General features: G+C 38.5%; 1 protein-coding gene, 1 long non-coding RNA gene and 1 other non-coding gene across 6 annotated transcripts; 1 reads left to right on the top strand and 2 right to left on the bottom strand.

Moving 5' to 3' along the window:
* Positions 1-5,776, top strand: LOC112283735 (putative mediator of RNA polymerase II transcription subunit 26b). Of its 3 annotated transcripts, XM_090251112.1 has the most exons (11): positions 1-395; positions 789-927; positions 1,714-1,814; positions 1,945-2,626; positions 2,890-2,958; positions 3,096-3,178; positions 3,372-3,439; positions 3,627-3,758; positions 3,910-4,298; positions 4,468-4,561; positions 4,745-5,776. In XM_090251112.1, exons 4-11 carry the CDS (start codon positions 2,216-2,218, stop codon positions 4,891-4,893), a joined length of 1,395 nt encoding a protein of 464 aa, XP_090107238.1. In that variant the 5' UTR covers positions 1-395; positions 789-927; positions 1,714-1,814; positions 1,945-2,215; the 3' UTR covers positions 4,894-5,776. The 3 variants fall into 3 exon arrangements, with proteins under 3 accessions (XP_090107238.1, XP_090107237.1, XP_024378569.1); XM_090251111.1 differs by lacking the exon at positions 1,714-1,814; XM_024522801.3 differs by lacking the exons at positions 789-927; positions 1,714-1,814 and having other exon boundaries at positions 6-395.
* Positions 5,777-7,023: 1,247 nt separating this feature from the next.
* LOC141045495 (uncharacterized) lies at positions 7,024-10,719 on the bottom strand. 2 transcript variants are annotated; one of them, XR_012217660.2, is made up of 2 exons: positions 10,270-10,719; positions 7,024-9,900 (listed from the first exon to the last, which is right to left on the bottom strand). It is a non-coding gene; the product is annotated as an uncharacterized LOC141045495 (long non-coding RNA). The 2 variants fall into 2 exon arrangements; XR_012217661.2 differs by having other exon boundaries at positions 7,024-9,836.
* A 572-nt stretch (positions 10,720-11,291) lies between these two features.
* Positions 11,292-11,375, bottom strand: TRNAL-CAA (transfer RNA leucine (anticodon CAA)). Its single transcript has one exon. It is a non-coding gene; the product is annotated as a tRNA-Leu (tRNA).
* Between the last annotated feature and the right edge of the window lie 4,251 nt (positions 11,376-15,626).

Here is a 15,626-nt window from a genome sequence, read left to right as displayed (position 1 = left end):
CTATCCTGGCTTGCGTGAGGTGAGAGAGAGAGAGAGAGACACGGACGCGAGATGAGACCTCTGCAATTGCTCACGCAGATTCGATGAGTGGATGCTGAAGCGCGTGAGCAATCGATGCCGTAGCGCAGAGGGCACACAGCAAGGCGAGGATCGGTCCAGGCTTCGGCTCAATTGGTGACCTGTGGAGGAAGCTGTGGTTGTTTGCGTGACCTTGTGTAGCTCTTGGTTGTGTTGGGAGAAAGTCGGCGCGGTGGTGCCGCTTTGGGAGCCTGTGATGCTGGATTGTGTTGTTGGCGGTGGGCAGGGGGCGTAGAAGTCTGCCTCGTACCTCAAGGCGTGGAGTTCCGGGCTCGGAAGTGTGGTTGGCGGAGCCGTGGCGTCGTTTTCGCCTTAGGGTACGACGCGGGGTGGAGTTCTACTCTTTGGCTGCTGTTTGTGCTGCTAGCATGATCTCTGTGAACGGCGAAGAGCGTGTGCTACAGCAGCCTGTGTGTGGAATACCTTTGATTGTGCGCAGCGATGTTCCATGTCGATAAACGAGTTCGATTTCTCTGTTCTTCTTGTGTAGAGTGTCTTTGTCGTTAGTGGCTTAATTTCGACATCTGCGACTTGCGCGGCGTTGTGAATTTTGTAGGCGGGGTTGGAGATTAGCACCGTAAGGTAGTGGCGTTAGCTGGATGTTTATGATTGCAGGCATGGTTGCAAAGGTCGTGTGGAATCGAGGAGAATGTGTGAGTTTGTTCTCTTCCTATGTTTCCTGGCGCATGACCGTGTGGTTGGATTCTCAGATGGTATGGTCATGTCGCATTTGACTTATCAACTTCAAGCGACGCGTTAGAGCACGAATTGTATCGTGGTTGAAGCTGCCGAATGAGCGAAGCTAGAAGAGTTCAAGCGTCGGCATCGTGTGTTTCATATCTAGGGCAGGTTGGTAGCAGACTACCTTCTCAATTGCGAAGACAATCTTTGTACATCTTCCATTGATTGCTTACACGTGGAGAGGGATGATCATATTAGGGTTCGAACTTTGTTCTTTGCTAGCGCGTTTAAGGGCCGTGCTATCTTAGATTCGTCTTAGGGCTAGAGTTTCATCGACATTCTATTAGGGTTAGAGGATTTCCCACACCTGCTGTCTGCTGAGACCCTAATTGAAGGCTAAGGATTCTGTGGTGACTGCCATGTCTTTGTTTTGCCACTGCTTTAGTGAGCTCCGTGTTATATGCGAGTGCTTTTTGAGGTTTGGCACTTCAGCAAAGTTTTTGCGGATCATGTTGAAGGAATGTACAGTTCTAGATAGTGGATTGGCACATTTTACATTCGATGAACACCAACCATGTTTTAATTACGGGGTGACAGAGCATGTTGCAGCTGTACTTGGTTCGGACCCAAATCGCACTTTAACCGATTGATTCGTTGCAGATAGATGACTCAAGCCCATTGGTGTCTATTTTGACCCATTTTCTGTTTGTGTGGATGGTACGGACCATCTTTAATGAATTGCGAATTGGGGCCTTTTATTACTTCCAAGTAGTTCGGGCATGGTCCGGGCATCTGCGGTGTGGGGGTGGGAGATCCAATTATCAGTGTCACATTTGCAGGGGGTACTATTCGGGGGGTGGGGATCATTTTTGATCGATGTGTCTTTGTAGAGTTAAACTCTTCTTCGCGCAGGTGTCTGCTGTAGCTTACACGCTGTAATGTGGCATGAGGCAGGCATAGTCGTGAATATTTGTAAGATCATTCGAAATCGTAAGGTTCTTAATTCACTGGTGAATAAACAATCTTGGTTGATTGGATGGTCGTCAACTGTTCAGGTAAGGGCTGTCGAAGCCATGACTTTAATTGTTACTCGAAGACGAAATGGGAGTAAAGTCTGTTTTCTTTGCGTTGTTAGTGATTTAAGTCTGAAGAAGACACTGAACATTGTTTTACGGAATTTGACAGAATCCTTTATTTTAGGGTGAGCAAGCCGGAGTACCCTTTCAACTGCTGCTGGGTTGGCATCTGAGTTGCCCGTGCCTTGACGAGGTGGTCAGATTTGGTTATTGATCAGAGTTGCTCTCTAATTTGGAATGGTGATGGGGACATTCAACGCTGCTTTACGAATTGAAACAGAATGGTGAAAGAAGTGTGGGGAAGAGTTGAGGTGTTGGCTGTGGCCCCTTGCGTCCTTCGGTCACCTGTAGTTAGGGTAGAGGTAGATTGTTAAAACAACATGGATACGAGATGGCGTAAGTTTCTAAATGGAGCAGGAGCAGACATATGGACAGTGATTGATAATGTGTTGGACATAGCTGCCACAGACTATCCTCATGAACTTCGAATTCGACGGGATGGTTTTGTAGAGAAGCTCTTCGCGCACCCCGCTTTGCTTTCTAAATCTAATGGATGCTTGCCAGTCGTCGCTTGCCATGATGTCGAGGAGGCTCACGATGACAAAGGTGTAGACCCTCCCGATTACGATTATGATCATGTTAGAACCGAACTTAGCGATGACGAGGATAGGCTGGTAAATTCAACGGAAGAGTACGATGAAGCTGAGGCTTTGAATGATGCTATGGAGGAGGAGGCCCGGCAGACGCTGGAGGTTTTAAGGGTAAAGGATATCCTTGCGGATTCATCGCAGGTACTCAATTTTGTAGTTTGTCGCTCACTCTTGCTGTGTTTTAACGATCAAGAGGCTCCTGTTCTGATATCTGTCTAGGCTGGTTGAAATTCTTTTTCTGCTAGCTTCAAAAGGTTACATTTAATTGAGTATGCATTGAGGATACCGATTTCTTTTGGCCAGAAGCATATAATGTTTGGGCTTTGCTACACATGAATGAATTCACTTATGAGTCTTCTTGCGTACACGAGCATGTTTCTAATGAAATGTGTAATATTTTGCAGGACGAGAGTGCTATCTTGACAGCATTGCGCACATTAGAGGACATGCACATATCTGTGGAGGCACTCAAGGTAAGGCGGACCTTGCGTATGTATTTTGCTGCTGTGCCCTAACTATGAACTTACACATTCCTTAGCTCAAAATTACTTCCACAGTGCTGTTCCTATTTCCCTGTGTTTAACCAGCTGGGAAATGCTTATTTCTGCAGCAAACTGAAATTGGCAAGGAAGTGAATGCGTTGCGTAAGCATCCATCCAAGCGGGTTCGGTCACTTGCCAAGGATTTAGTCAGGTAAAGTTCAAATGATATGTCTTGAGAGTCTCCGACGCGTGAGAATGTTTCAATTTTCCATTGCGGGTTCTGACGACTGGAATTTGGCAACCGTGGTGTGTTTCTTTCACCGAATTGAAGTATTTTTGGGTTGATAGTAGCCTAAATCAACACATATGGGCTTACAACCTTCATTTTGCTTGCATTTTTGCAGAAGCTGGAAGGATCTTGTTGATGAGTGGGTGAAGAGTGCAGGAGATGTTGCTGCTGCGGCCGCAGCAGGTAACATGAAGTTTAGTGTTTGAAGTAGACCAAATCATCAATCAGTTTGTCGTGACTCATAGCATTCAGTTGTAGTTTTCTCTAAATAACTCTTATTCTGTGTGCAACTTATACCTTAATCGCATGCTTATCAGCATTGGACTGCTTCATTACTCACTCTTGTTACACGTTTCCCTTCTTTGTGCAGATTCAGCAGGAGTAGACAATGGAGAGGAGGGCCTACCATCTCCTCCTCTGGATCCGGGTGCTCTCTTAGCTTCCACACGAGCAAACTCCATCGAAATGTCCCACTTTTTTGACGACTTTTTGGATGATTTATGTATGTCTTCACTCTCGCCTGACGCTGTATTGCTTCATTGAAGATATTCTTAAAAGACACTTTCGATGCGATAACAGATACGCCTACCATCTCATATCAATTGGCTAGATTTTTTTACTGTTTTGTCTGATGCGTGGTTTTATCTGCACAGCTGCGGGTTCAGGTCCTAGTCCACCGTCTTCTAATGGAGCATGTGATGATATAGTGGCTCCTTTGAGCAAGAGGCAACAACAAAGTAGGGGTCCTACAGCTAGCCCCGAATCCCAGGCTCCGAAGAATAAGGGCCGTATTAACACATCAAACAGTCATCATGAGATTCGAAATGGTGATGGCAGGTCTATCCAGTCCAATGGACGGAAAGCTTTTGACACGCCTAATGGTATCGATAGATCAGCACATGGTATTAGCCGAGGTAATTCTGGCCCTGGACGACCGGTGGATAGGTCTGGGCCCCCTAAAGCCGTCGGTAATGGTACTGTAAGGAAATTCGAAACAAAGCCTCCAGTTCCGAAAGACAACAAGCCTAAACCCGTACAGAAGGTAAATTGTTGGTGTTACCTTATCCTCCAACTTTGTTTTTGAAATATTTGTAGGATTAGTTCAATAATGTCAAATTTTGATGACTTGTGGAGACTAATAAATGTTTCACTGACGGATTTCTGTCGGCCGAATATTGATCTAGCTATCCATTCCTGCCTTGGTGCTGTAGAACTCTCAAGAACCGGAGGAAAACGTCAGTGTGTCAGCTAGACTTGAGGTTGCCAAGAGACGAATGCATGAAAGATATGAGCAAGAGAATAATGGTATGTTCTGTCCGTCAGTTTTCTGGTTATGATATAACATTTTCCCTTATCATATCGCTGGCAGGAGTCTTTGGTATGAAGCAGTGGTAACGATTCTCTCATTAATTTTGCCTTCCATATACTTGTCTCGGAGTTTGGATGTACCTATCTCTTACGTCTAGTACTGGTGTTGGGGTGTTTCAGCTAAAAGACAGCGTGTGGTGCAAGTTATGGAACTGACAGAACTTCCAAAAGGGGGACCCCAACGGGCCAAGGTGGGTCAAGGTCATGGTCATGGTCCTGCGAAGCCAAGCATTGCAAATCGGTTTCGATACCAACAAATACGGAGATGAGTTGTCTAGTATGTGAATTCAACTTTCTATATCAAGAGCTGTCATTTTAGTCTGCCAGAACCTGTGCAAGGGAAAATCTTCTAGTCAAAGAGTTCACGGGAGATATTCGAGATGGGAGTTATTGGGTTCTTGCGAATATTGCACAGCCAAGATGGCGAGTACATAAAATTTTGGACAAGATCTGAGGAAAATATCAAGACTTAGCTCGTAGCAAGGTTTTAGAGAAGAGACTTGTCATGGATGTATGTGTTCTGGCATCTACTGCCCGTGTTGCTTCCATTCGTCGCCTGCCCGCACATAGGTTTTTTTTGGAATAAGTTCCAGCTTATTGCCCACTTTCAAGGTGTTACAGCGTTCAGGAAAAAACTATCTGAATGTCTGGTCAAGTGGTGGTATCTGGACTAACCCTGAAACGACTTCTCACAAACTAAATGGGATATGTTTTACGGTAATTTTTGCACAGATGCTATTTAACTGCATCTGAGCAGCATAGGTACCTTTCTATTGCCATCGAGTCCTGACTTTTCCATGAGCCCATCCTGCAAGGATAGACCTTTCGATGGGTATCCAATAAAAGAATCTGGGCCAAAATTGACTGCATAGTGGGTCTGGTTGAAACATCAACCTGTGTTACCACTATAGTTTGTCTACTCCAGTTTAGAACTTGGTGCACTTGTAAGTTGTAAGGAGTATGCCGGTGTCTGTTTACAATTGTGTGTTAATACAGAAGCTGACCTCTAACAGGGTTCACTTCCATGCATGTTCTGGTTGAGAACACTTGTGTAGCGTTTCAAAGTGGGTTATAAGTCACCTAATGTTCTGCCAGGACAATTTTGTATATAAGTTATTAATCGTAACGACTTCCAATTGGTCCATTCTCAAACTGTAGATGTTGCACATGTTACTTGGGAGAAAGAACATTAGGGGTTGTTAGGAAGAGTACTCATTGTCAGGAAGCTTTTATGCTGTGCTTAGGAAGAATATTCTTGTTGGACAGACCAAAATCAATTTTGGAAAATATTGTCGGTTAATCTTTATGGACCTCATACTTAAACAATTCTTTCACTATTAAACTATCTATTCGATATTGTATTGAACTTTCTAACTACCTCCGGATCATAGATAGCCACTTGTTCAGTTATGTATTTTTGATAGAGTAATCAGATGAACTACTGTTACCGAAAAAAAATTGAGAAGGATTACAAAAATATCATTAGATACAAAATGAATTCAAACCGAGAGCTACGTCGCCAGTCCTGTGCAAGAATAGATGAAAGTCTGGTGACGAATTGACCCAAGTACGAGTTGATAAGGTGACCAGTGGTAGCAGTAGAGACCGACAGCAGACTCACCTCCCTCCTGTTGCCAGTGCTATATGTTACAGTTCAAGTGCTCCGAACTCCTCCAAAGCATCAAATTCAATAAAAAAAAAATGTGAACAATAAAGTTGACATCTCACTAATATTTGCCACCAAGATATCGAGGAACACGATACCATCATCTATACTTTCTCGAAGATGCTCCTCCGATTGCAAAGTTGTATCAAAATAGTCCACGTTCCAAAAAAACAATGACAAAAAAGTGAAAAGTGTCAAAACTAAATTTTCTACCGTTGCTACCCATTCATGTTATAAACGAATATTTAAATTGATGATTTATTCAAATTGAAAACCAGACATCAAAACGCAAAATGAGGGCAATTACTGTTATCTAAGATATACAAAGGTAAAAAAAAAGATCACCATAAACTTGGTCTGGAAGTAAAATCTCTTGAACAAAGACCCTCACAATCAAAATATAACCTTTGTAAACGCCACTCTCTAACATGCAAATGGAAAGTCAATCTTTTTGCATAGTCATTCCTTGTCCAAATCTCCTAGTTCTGTGTTTGTTTTCCAACGCAGCTTTGTTGTCACATTGCACTCTCTACAGTTGCACATATCGGTTCGCTTTTATTTTCGGTGTGCCAAACAAACTAAATGTCACAATGTCCTTTTAAGGATTCAACAGAACCTCTCTTTCTCCCTTTCCATCTCTCCTTTATATTCCCTATTTATTTTCTTATTTATTTTGCTACACAAAATGGGTTTATAACTTACATGTACACACAATCTATTCACACAATGGTAAAGCCTTTTCAATCTCCAAAGGACCATGAATTTCCTTGGTGCTGTTCTTTTTGGCACAAGCAAGGACTTTATCATCATTAACTTGCCCCATAAATTGTTATCATAATAAATTCTTGTCTCATTCCAGTTATTCACAAAGATCTCATGTTGCTGAAAATGATAGTTCTCAAACTCCACTGTCTCTTTTGGCAACATTCCACTCACACTTCTAAATGTTCTTCGAACTTATAGATATGTGTTGATGCAAACCATGAAAATGTTGTAGTATAAATCACATGCCTCTACAAAGGTTGAACAAATCGTTTAAGTTACCTCAAATCTCTCCTTGCATACTTTGGTGTCATTAGAAGTCTTTGCAGAAAAAAACAGGCAACATTGATGTGAACATGAGTTTTAGAATTCTAAATCTTATACCTTAGAAAACAATTCTATGTGAATGAAAAAATAAAATAAAATAAAATAACATGTGGGTCCAGCTTGCAAAGCTCCAAAGGGGATGGGTAGGGAATGTGTCAACCCGTAGTTCATACCAAGGCTTGGAAATCATGACACTCCGTGCCCCACGCAATTGGAGCTTATTCCAGCAGTTTCTGAAGAGGAAAATGTTAAAATTTCAAGGATCTGTCCTCAGGACCTCTTTTTCACACAGAATGGGAATATGGGTGCATGAGGAAGTTTGTCCTGTCGGGGTGGAAATCACATTGTCTTGCTCTGCAAAACAGCAAAAAATTAAAAACGGAAGGATGTCTGTTGGAATTTGGGCCTTGAAATCCAATAACCACAGAAGAAGTAGAAGAATAAGAAGAAGCAGAAGAAGAAAAGAAGGCATTTGGGTTTTTCAATATGTTAAAATCCAGCAAACAGGTTCATCGCCTCATTTTGAGGAAGTTCAATCGCTAGGTAGCATTGAGCTACCGAAACTTGTTTGATTGGTTTTACCCCCTGAATATAATGTTTAAAACATAATCACAAGCACAGATGTATGCATATATATATATATATATATATAAGAAATAGTATGTTTGTTTTATGTTAATTGCATTATTCCTATTCTAAAACAGTTCACGCCATTAATAAGGAGCAAGCGTCAAACTGAGGTTGAATTGTGTTAAACTAGGAACTAATCGCATGAGTCTTGTGTTCCAAGTATATTTCATCTCATTCACCGTATCTCATAAAAAGGATGCATTTGTATATGTTAATATATATAGAAAACGATACAAGGTGGACAAGGTTTTAAATGACTGCACAAAGTTGCAATAGCGAGCTCAAGCCACACAAAGCAGACAGAAGCGCCGCGGTGGGTATGGATGCCGCTGCCGCAGAGCTCTCCGGCAACGCTGTCCTAGCAACCTGGTTCACAGTTGTAGCAAGATCCGCTGCCGAAATCTTCCCCTGGACATGCTGATTTGCTCACAATTACATGTGCTAGTTCGTACCAGAGATGTGGAATTAGCACAACGCCGTCAGAGAGTTTGTGGCGAGCAGAGAAGACGGTTGCGAATATTCGAGGCGTTCGCAAGTCGTCCCAGGGGTGAGGCAGACTGGATAACGACGAAGACGATGACGATGCCGGCTAGTGGCCACGGCGACGTTTGCCGCCTCGCCAATCAGGACGGCACCATGAAATCGCATTCCAAGCTTTCGGGGGCCAAGAAAATCCGATTCACGGTGTCTGAGACTGGCCAGCTTGTGGCGCAGATCGCTTCAGACTATTCCTGCACACTGATGGAAAAGGAAGCAGCGGGAAAAAAAGCCGCTGCCTCGGTGGGCTTGTGGCGATGAACTTACCGCGAGTTACGCAACCTCCAGATATCGAGACAGACTCTGCAGTTCTGGATTGAGATAGTGATTGGGCCTCGACTGGGCCTGCTCGGGCCAGTTCTGACGCCGGCTCGACGATACCGTTGTCGTGATTCCCCTCTTATTTAAGACGGGAATACGTGGTGATCAGAATCTCAAACAACGGACTCTGGCGGCCTGTCAGTTGGGGATGAGCGCCAACGAGGTCCTTACAATACAATGAGTAATTAGGACTCCATGCCGTTGAGATTCTGTCCCCGCTCATGCACAACCGCAGAGCACATTTGGTTCCATTGGTTGGGATAAACCAGATGGGTTGGGTCACACTGATCGGCAGCTAAAATGAGGTACAGGAAGCTTGGCAATGTCGATCCTAAGAACAATAACCCCCACCGTAAGGTTGTTGTTTCTATCCCCAATCCCATAATCAAAGTTCTCTGCCATCAATTCTGGCGTCTAGCTTGTTGCTTATCGGCCTCGACCCTGAACTCATGCACGTCGAAGAAAGCGTAAACAAAACCATAATAGCAACGAAAAAGCCCAACTACACTTGGCTGCGATGATATGTTTCGTCTAAGCGGTATCATCGAAAAAGCGACATTCTCGGCATCCTATCGAAAAACTGGATGCGAATCTTTTCTACTATCTGCTAAACTAACGATAATGAACCGTTGCGTTTCGGAAACCATCGATGGACACATACAGGGCCAACAAATGAGGTTTCCAACTGGTGCTTCGATTGAGCAATCAAGCAATAATCCGAATAAAAGGCAAATCCGACTGCACCGGTAAAAAAAGCTTTCTACACAGAAAATGTGATCACTTTCATGCATCGACCACATCGAAAATCGTAAGTCCCGTGCTAGTGCACTTATTCTGGTATAAACAAAGGCACAGCACACATTCTGTTTCGAAGCAAACACTATGATACTACTTAGGAGAATGAATAAAGCTTCGATTGCAAACACTATGATACTACTTAGGAGAATGAATAAAGCTTCGATTGCAAACCTGCACGACGATAAAAAAAACTCTTCAGCAAATATAGGTAAATATGGCAATTATAGACTCCACCCTTCACACCGCACAACATCACAAAACTAGTTTTAAATACGTTATTACTAACGCAGTGGTGCCATCCAGATAATATGCCAATGGAAAGTCAATCTTTTTGCATAGTCATTCCTTGTCCAAATCTCCTAGTTCTGTGTTTGTTTTCCAACGCAGCTTTGTTGTCATATTGCACTCTCTACAGTTGCACATATCGGTTCGCTTTTATTTTCGGTGTGCCAAACAAACTAAAGAACTTCCCATTCCGATTTCCACTCATGCCAACCAATTGCAATAACAAACACTACCAAAACCCCACTCTCCACCACCCGACATATCCACACACATGTAATCCCTGAAATGATCAATTTACGAAGCCATCTTGCACACTCACATATATTATCTCCCAAGTGTCGCCACACAGTGTAACTTGCTAGTCATTGATGTCCCACAATATGCTACACTCCCACTCGATGAGTCATTTTATGATCGACACTAAAACTCACATCACCAGAAGGTTGCGTTCGTGTTTGCAATCTATTTTTCCAAGCACGACATAGATTTGTAACAGCAAAGAGAGCTTTCTATTCAAAACCTGTTTGATGACACCTTTGATCAGTTGTTGCATTTATTTGTTAAACATTGGAAGCTATGACCTGTACGGGAGCACATGCGCCAACAAGACATCAACAAAACGCGGACCTACGACACAATTCTTTTTTGTGTGGAAAACTGTAAGCAAAAGTGATCCACATGGGAAATGTGGGTGTGGGCGGTTTCCAATGGAAACTGCACGGGGAACGGGTCGAAGCCGTTGCACTAGGGATCCTTCCATCCAAGTTGTCCAGGATTAGGTGTCGATGATTCTAAAGCTACAGAAGGAAAACACTGTGATGCATGACGGAGGAGCGAAAGATTTGATGAACGGTGTATGGAACCTTTGAGATCTGACGAGAGGATATTTGAGATGAAATGTGATGTCTTGGATTTGGACGTGCAATTGATCAAGTGCAGGCATTTGAGCAAGGCATCTTACAAGAACACAGTAAGTCAATCGTGATGAGATTGGCGAGAAACATATGAAGGATGCAGGCAGAAAAGGTGAACAATGGGTGGTGAATTTGTGGTGATGAACATGAATGTGGTAGGCATTCCAATTTAGTTTTAATGGTGACTTACACACTGTGGAGTAGTTGCAGCATAATGAACAAGGAGGAGGCAGTCCCAGAGCTGTGGGGAAAGTTGTGTTTCCATAGCGTGCCCCTGAGCAACGGCACGTTGGTGACAAGGCAGGATTACCTGGGACGGAGGTCTGGTTGAGAAAAGGCTTCGAGTCCCCATCGAACAGAGGCCAGGGCTGAAAAGGCCGTTCTTCACCGGGAATAAAAAGGACAAGAAGGGAAAACTAGAGGTGGGTGTCAGCAGTGGGGTTCGAACCCACGCCCCCTTACGAAGACCAGAACTTGAGTCTGGCGCCTTAGACCACTCGGCCATGCTGACTTGAAACCCCTGCTTGATGTTCCATCTCAAACCAGCTAAATTATATATAGCAAATTAAACGGTCCTTCGGAGTGGACATTATGTAAGCGTTGTATTGGCAATCAGCATTCCCCAACAAATACTGTGTATGAAGGTGACTGATATTAGAACCTTGAATGGCGCAGTTCTTGAAGGAAAACTATTCCACTAAGTCAGGAAGTCCACTCCCATCCCTAAAGAGATAGTTATCACAGGCTTTCAAAATGATTTGGCATCACGATGTTAGAATACTTACAATCTAAGTTTTTCCATGTTGGGCTGGGCACAGTTTTACTCAACAGAATTAAGACACGTGCTCATTCTCGGTTTGTGGAACTTAGGGAAATGGATCAAATATAGCCCAAGTGGTTCAAGATGCCCTTGTAACTTCTAAGTTTGATGTAATAGTCCAAAAACAACAAGGATGTTTTAATTTGTTGAAAGAAAACAAACTATCACTTTTATTCATTTTTTTTTTTTTTTTTTTTTTTTTTTGTTTGAGATTTAAGAATCCAAGACCTATATATATATATATATATATATATTTATATATTTCTTTTATTCATAGTTGGTTGATTTGTTGTAAAGTTTTTTTTGTTGTGTGTATGTGTGTATTTTTTCGGTAGATTGTCTAAAATATGATACAAGTTGTACCTTGTATAAAGATTATTATTAGTTAAAAAATAAAAAATATTCTTAGTAATGATTATCAATATCATAGACTTTAAAGCAACATCATATCTAATTAAGGGTTCTAATTTGTATCAAGGTGTTAGAAGAAAATTTTCAAAAAATTAAAGATTAATATTAAATCATTTTTGGCTTTTGCATCTTTAAATTAGTATATAAACAAAACATTTGAATCAATTAATAGAATAATATTTTCAATGTACCATCAACTATTATTAAGGAAATTGCACAATTCTTATGCCATTAAATATATATATATATATATATATATATATTTAAAGAGAATTTCTAGATAGATACCTCCCATTCTAATGCATGGACACATCTCTTTGCCATCAAAGACTAAAATTGCTATGGTCATTTAAAAGAAACAAGAGAGGCTTGAATTAAGATTGGAATATAAGAAAGGTGTTGATAGATTAACAATAGTCTAAGTATTTCTTTTATATATGTATATATTATCTACCAAGTAGATTATCCACAAATTCCTTAAGAACTATGAGGCTTGTGGCCTAAGTGTAAAATTATAAGTTTCTTCTAATGTAACTTTTTAAAAGTTAAAAAATAAAATAAAACAAGTTTTAGTAGCTACATGGTATATTTTAAAAAACCAAAATAATCTTGTTTGCATCTAAATAACTTCATCATGCTTATTATAAAAGATATTATCTATCTAATATGTTTCTACCTACTTCTACATATTTTATTTATCCATACAATAAAAATATGTCTTACATTATTCTCCATCATTTCTCTTCCACTCTTATTGCCATTTTCTTTATAAAAGACAAGTTCCAAATAAAGTAGTTAAGTTACATCATAAGTTGATAAAATATAATAAAATTTGAATAGTATTAACAATAAATTTAAAACTATGTTATGTAAAAATTTGAGTGATTTATTTCTTGATTCATTAATAATTTCTTATATTAAGATAAGAAGATTATTATATTATTTTATTAATATTGAGGCCTTCATAATTATCTTTAAATAATATATTTAACATGATAAAAATTATTCTATCTCCTTTTGTTATTATTGCCAAACATCATAAGCATATTTTAAGATTATGGTTTTATACATGCTATACTTTATTATCAATTTTTTGGTTATATTTCTTTATTTTTTTAATATTTTTTTATAAATAATAAAGATTGACATAATAGAAGTGATTTTTAAGTTTTTTTATAAATATTAACTTTTAAATAAAATAAGTTATATGTATCTTATGTTTATTGCAAAAAAATTCTGAAAAATTGATCTTAAATTTTTTTCTATGTTACACCATCTTGCTATTATTGATTGATTATTGATTTGAATACATTTTAATAAAAAAAAATCATAGCCAATTTTTATATATTTGCATGATATTTGGATAAATTTTATATGAAATTATTAATGTTATATGTATACTATTGTACAATATATATATATATATATATAAATTATTTTAGCATTGCCTTAAATCTAGATTGTTTTTTCCTTTAAACTTTTGATTTCCATTTTTTATTGAAGAAATACAACTTTGAAGTCACAACACATAGTATCAGCAAGGTTGCATATAAAAAAAATATAAAATAAGATGACTCTCACTTCCAACATCCATTACTTATTGGTGGTAGTTGTTTCTTTTAATGATAACTTCCATCCTTTGAATTTTATATCCATCTAAAAATATACCAAGTATATCTTTTAGCATCTTATTAATTAAAAAGATAAGCCTTTAGCATATCTTTTTATGCTCCTAGGATCCTTTGCAAACTTATCTACATTAAAGATAGCTTATAGCATATACTTTATATTCTTATATAGTCTTTAAATATTATAAGAAAATTATTTTAATAAAAAAATTATCTTCTAATATCTTGAATCTTCAAGAATTCATTAAAATATATTGACATATATTCATCTCCATTATTTATACATAATACTTTAATCTTGCATTCATATTGCTTCTCCACAAGGGTCTTAAATTCCTTAAACCTTAAGAAATATTTATTCTTATTTTAAGGATGTAAATCCACATCTTCTCTAAGAAATCATCAATAAATTTTACAAAATTCATTGTTCTTCTAATTAATGGCATCCTCATTGATCCACAAACATCAGAATGTTCAATCTCCAACAACTTGGTTATACATGTTGTAACTCTACATGAAAATGGAGATCTTTATTATGTGCCTTATATACGATCTTTAGAAGCAAGTTCCATGGTATTGTGAATAAATTGACTAAGATCCTAGCTACATACTATGGATTGAAGTTCTTTTTTACTTTTGGGATTCAAATGACCATGTAATTTCTGCCAAATTCTAAACCTATCTTGAGTTTTTAGAAATTTTGCAAATGCATTCACTTCAATTCTATTGATCTTTTTAGAAATGATGAAGTATAGCTTGCCATTATTAAAGCCTTTGGCAATATCTTGTCTATTCAATATCTTTACAAAAGACCTATTTAGTCGAAATTAAACCTTATAATCATGTGATATAAGTTTTTTCACCAAAAAAAGATTTTTTTTCATCTTTGGTATTTATAAGACTTCTTTCAATCTAATTTTCTTAATTTGATCTTTTATATCAATCTCCACCATAATAGATTTAATTTTAATGACTTTCATCATGATATTATTTCTTAATCAAATTTTTTGTAGCTAGAATTGCTTTATAAGTATCAAATGAATACTTGCATAATATCCTGTGCTTAGTAACATCCAAATCTATAATCAACTTAGACGTGAAAACCATAGAAACTCCTTTACTTACCATAAAATCATAATCATCTCTACTATAATTATCTCAAGCATTGTTTACATTTTTTCTATTTCCTTTCTTAGCTTTTTAGTAGTTTTTTATAAAGTAGTATGATTTTTTATAAATATAGTAATTTTTTATATTACTTCTTCTATTATCAAATTAATAAAAATAGCTACTTTTGTATTATTTTGAAAGAGAACCAAATCTTTACTTTAAAATTCTTTTTCTTTCTTCTTGGTCATGAAATGACCAAGTGTTGATATGACATAATCAAATGTAAATTCCTTGATCTTGATAGAATCCAATGCCACAATGAGATAGTTGTAGGACTCCGGAAGGCTTTTAAACAATGCCATCATAATGTCATAACCCTCAATAGACTTGTCAATAACAACTAATTGATTTGTAAGTACTTTTATCTTATTGACATGAGCTATAAAGTCATCTCTTTCTTCAATTTTTATTGTTAAGATCTTCTTCTTTGTCTATAGAATGTTAGCAAGGTTTTTATTCTTATAGATATAATAAAGAATATTCCATACTTTTGCTACTCCATTACAAGCAATTATATGTGAAGTATTGGCATCATGAAGATTAATTGCAATAAATTCAAAAGTCTTTTTTTTATGACGTTTGTATTCTTTCTTCATCTCGACATTAGTATTATTTCTTGGAAACTCCTCACTTTCATCTACAACTTCCTAAAAGTCCAATGAAGCCAACAAAAGATCCATTTTTTTCTTTTAATGGTAAAGTTGTTACTTCTAAACTTCTCAATTACTTCTTA

The sequence above is a fragment of the Physcomitrium patens genome, chromosome 6, assembly GCF_059467195.1.
Source record: "Physcomitrium patens ecotype Gransden chromosome 6, ASM5946719v1, whole genome shotgun sequence".
Taxonomy (NCBI): Eukaryota; Viridiplantae; Streptophyta; class Bryopsida; order Funariales; family Funariaceae; genus Physcomitrium; species Physcomitrium patens.
The sequence above is the reverse complement of the archived record's forward strand: the minus strand, read 5'-3'. Positions and strand labels throughout refer to the sequence as shown.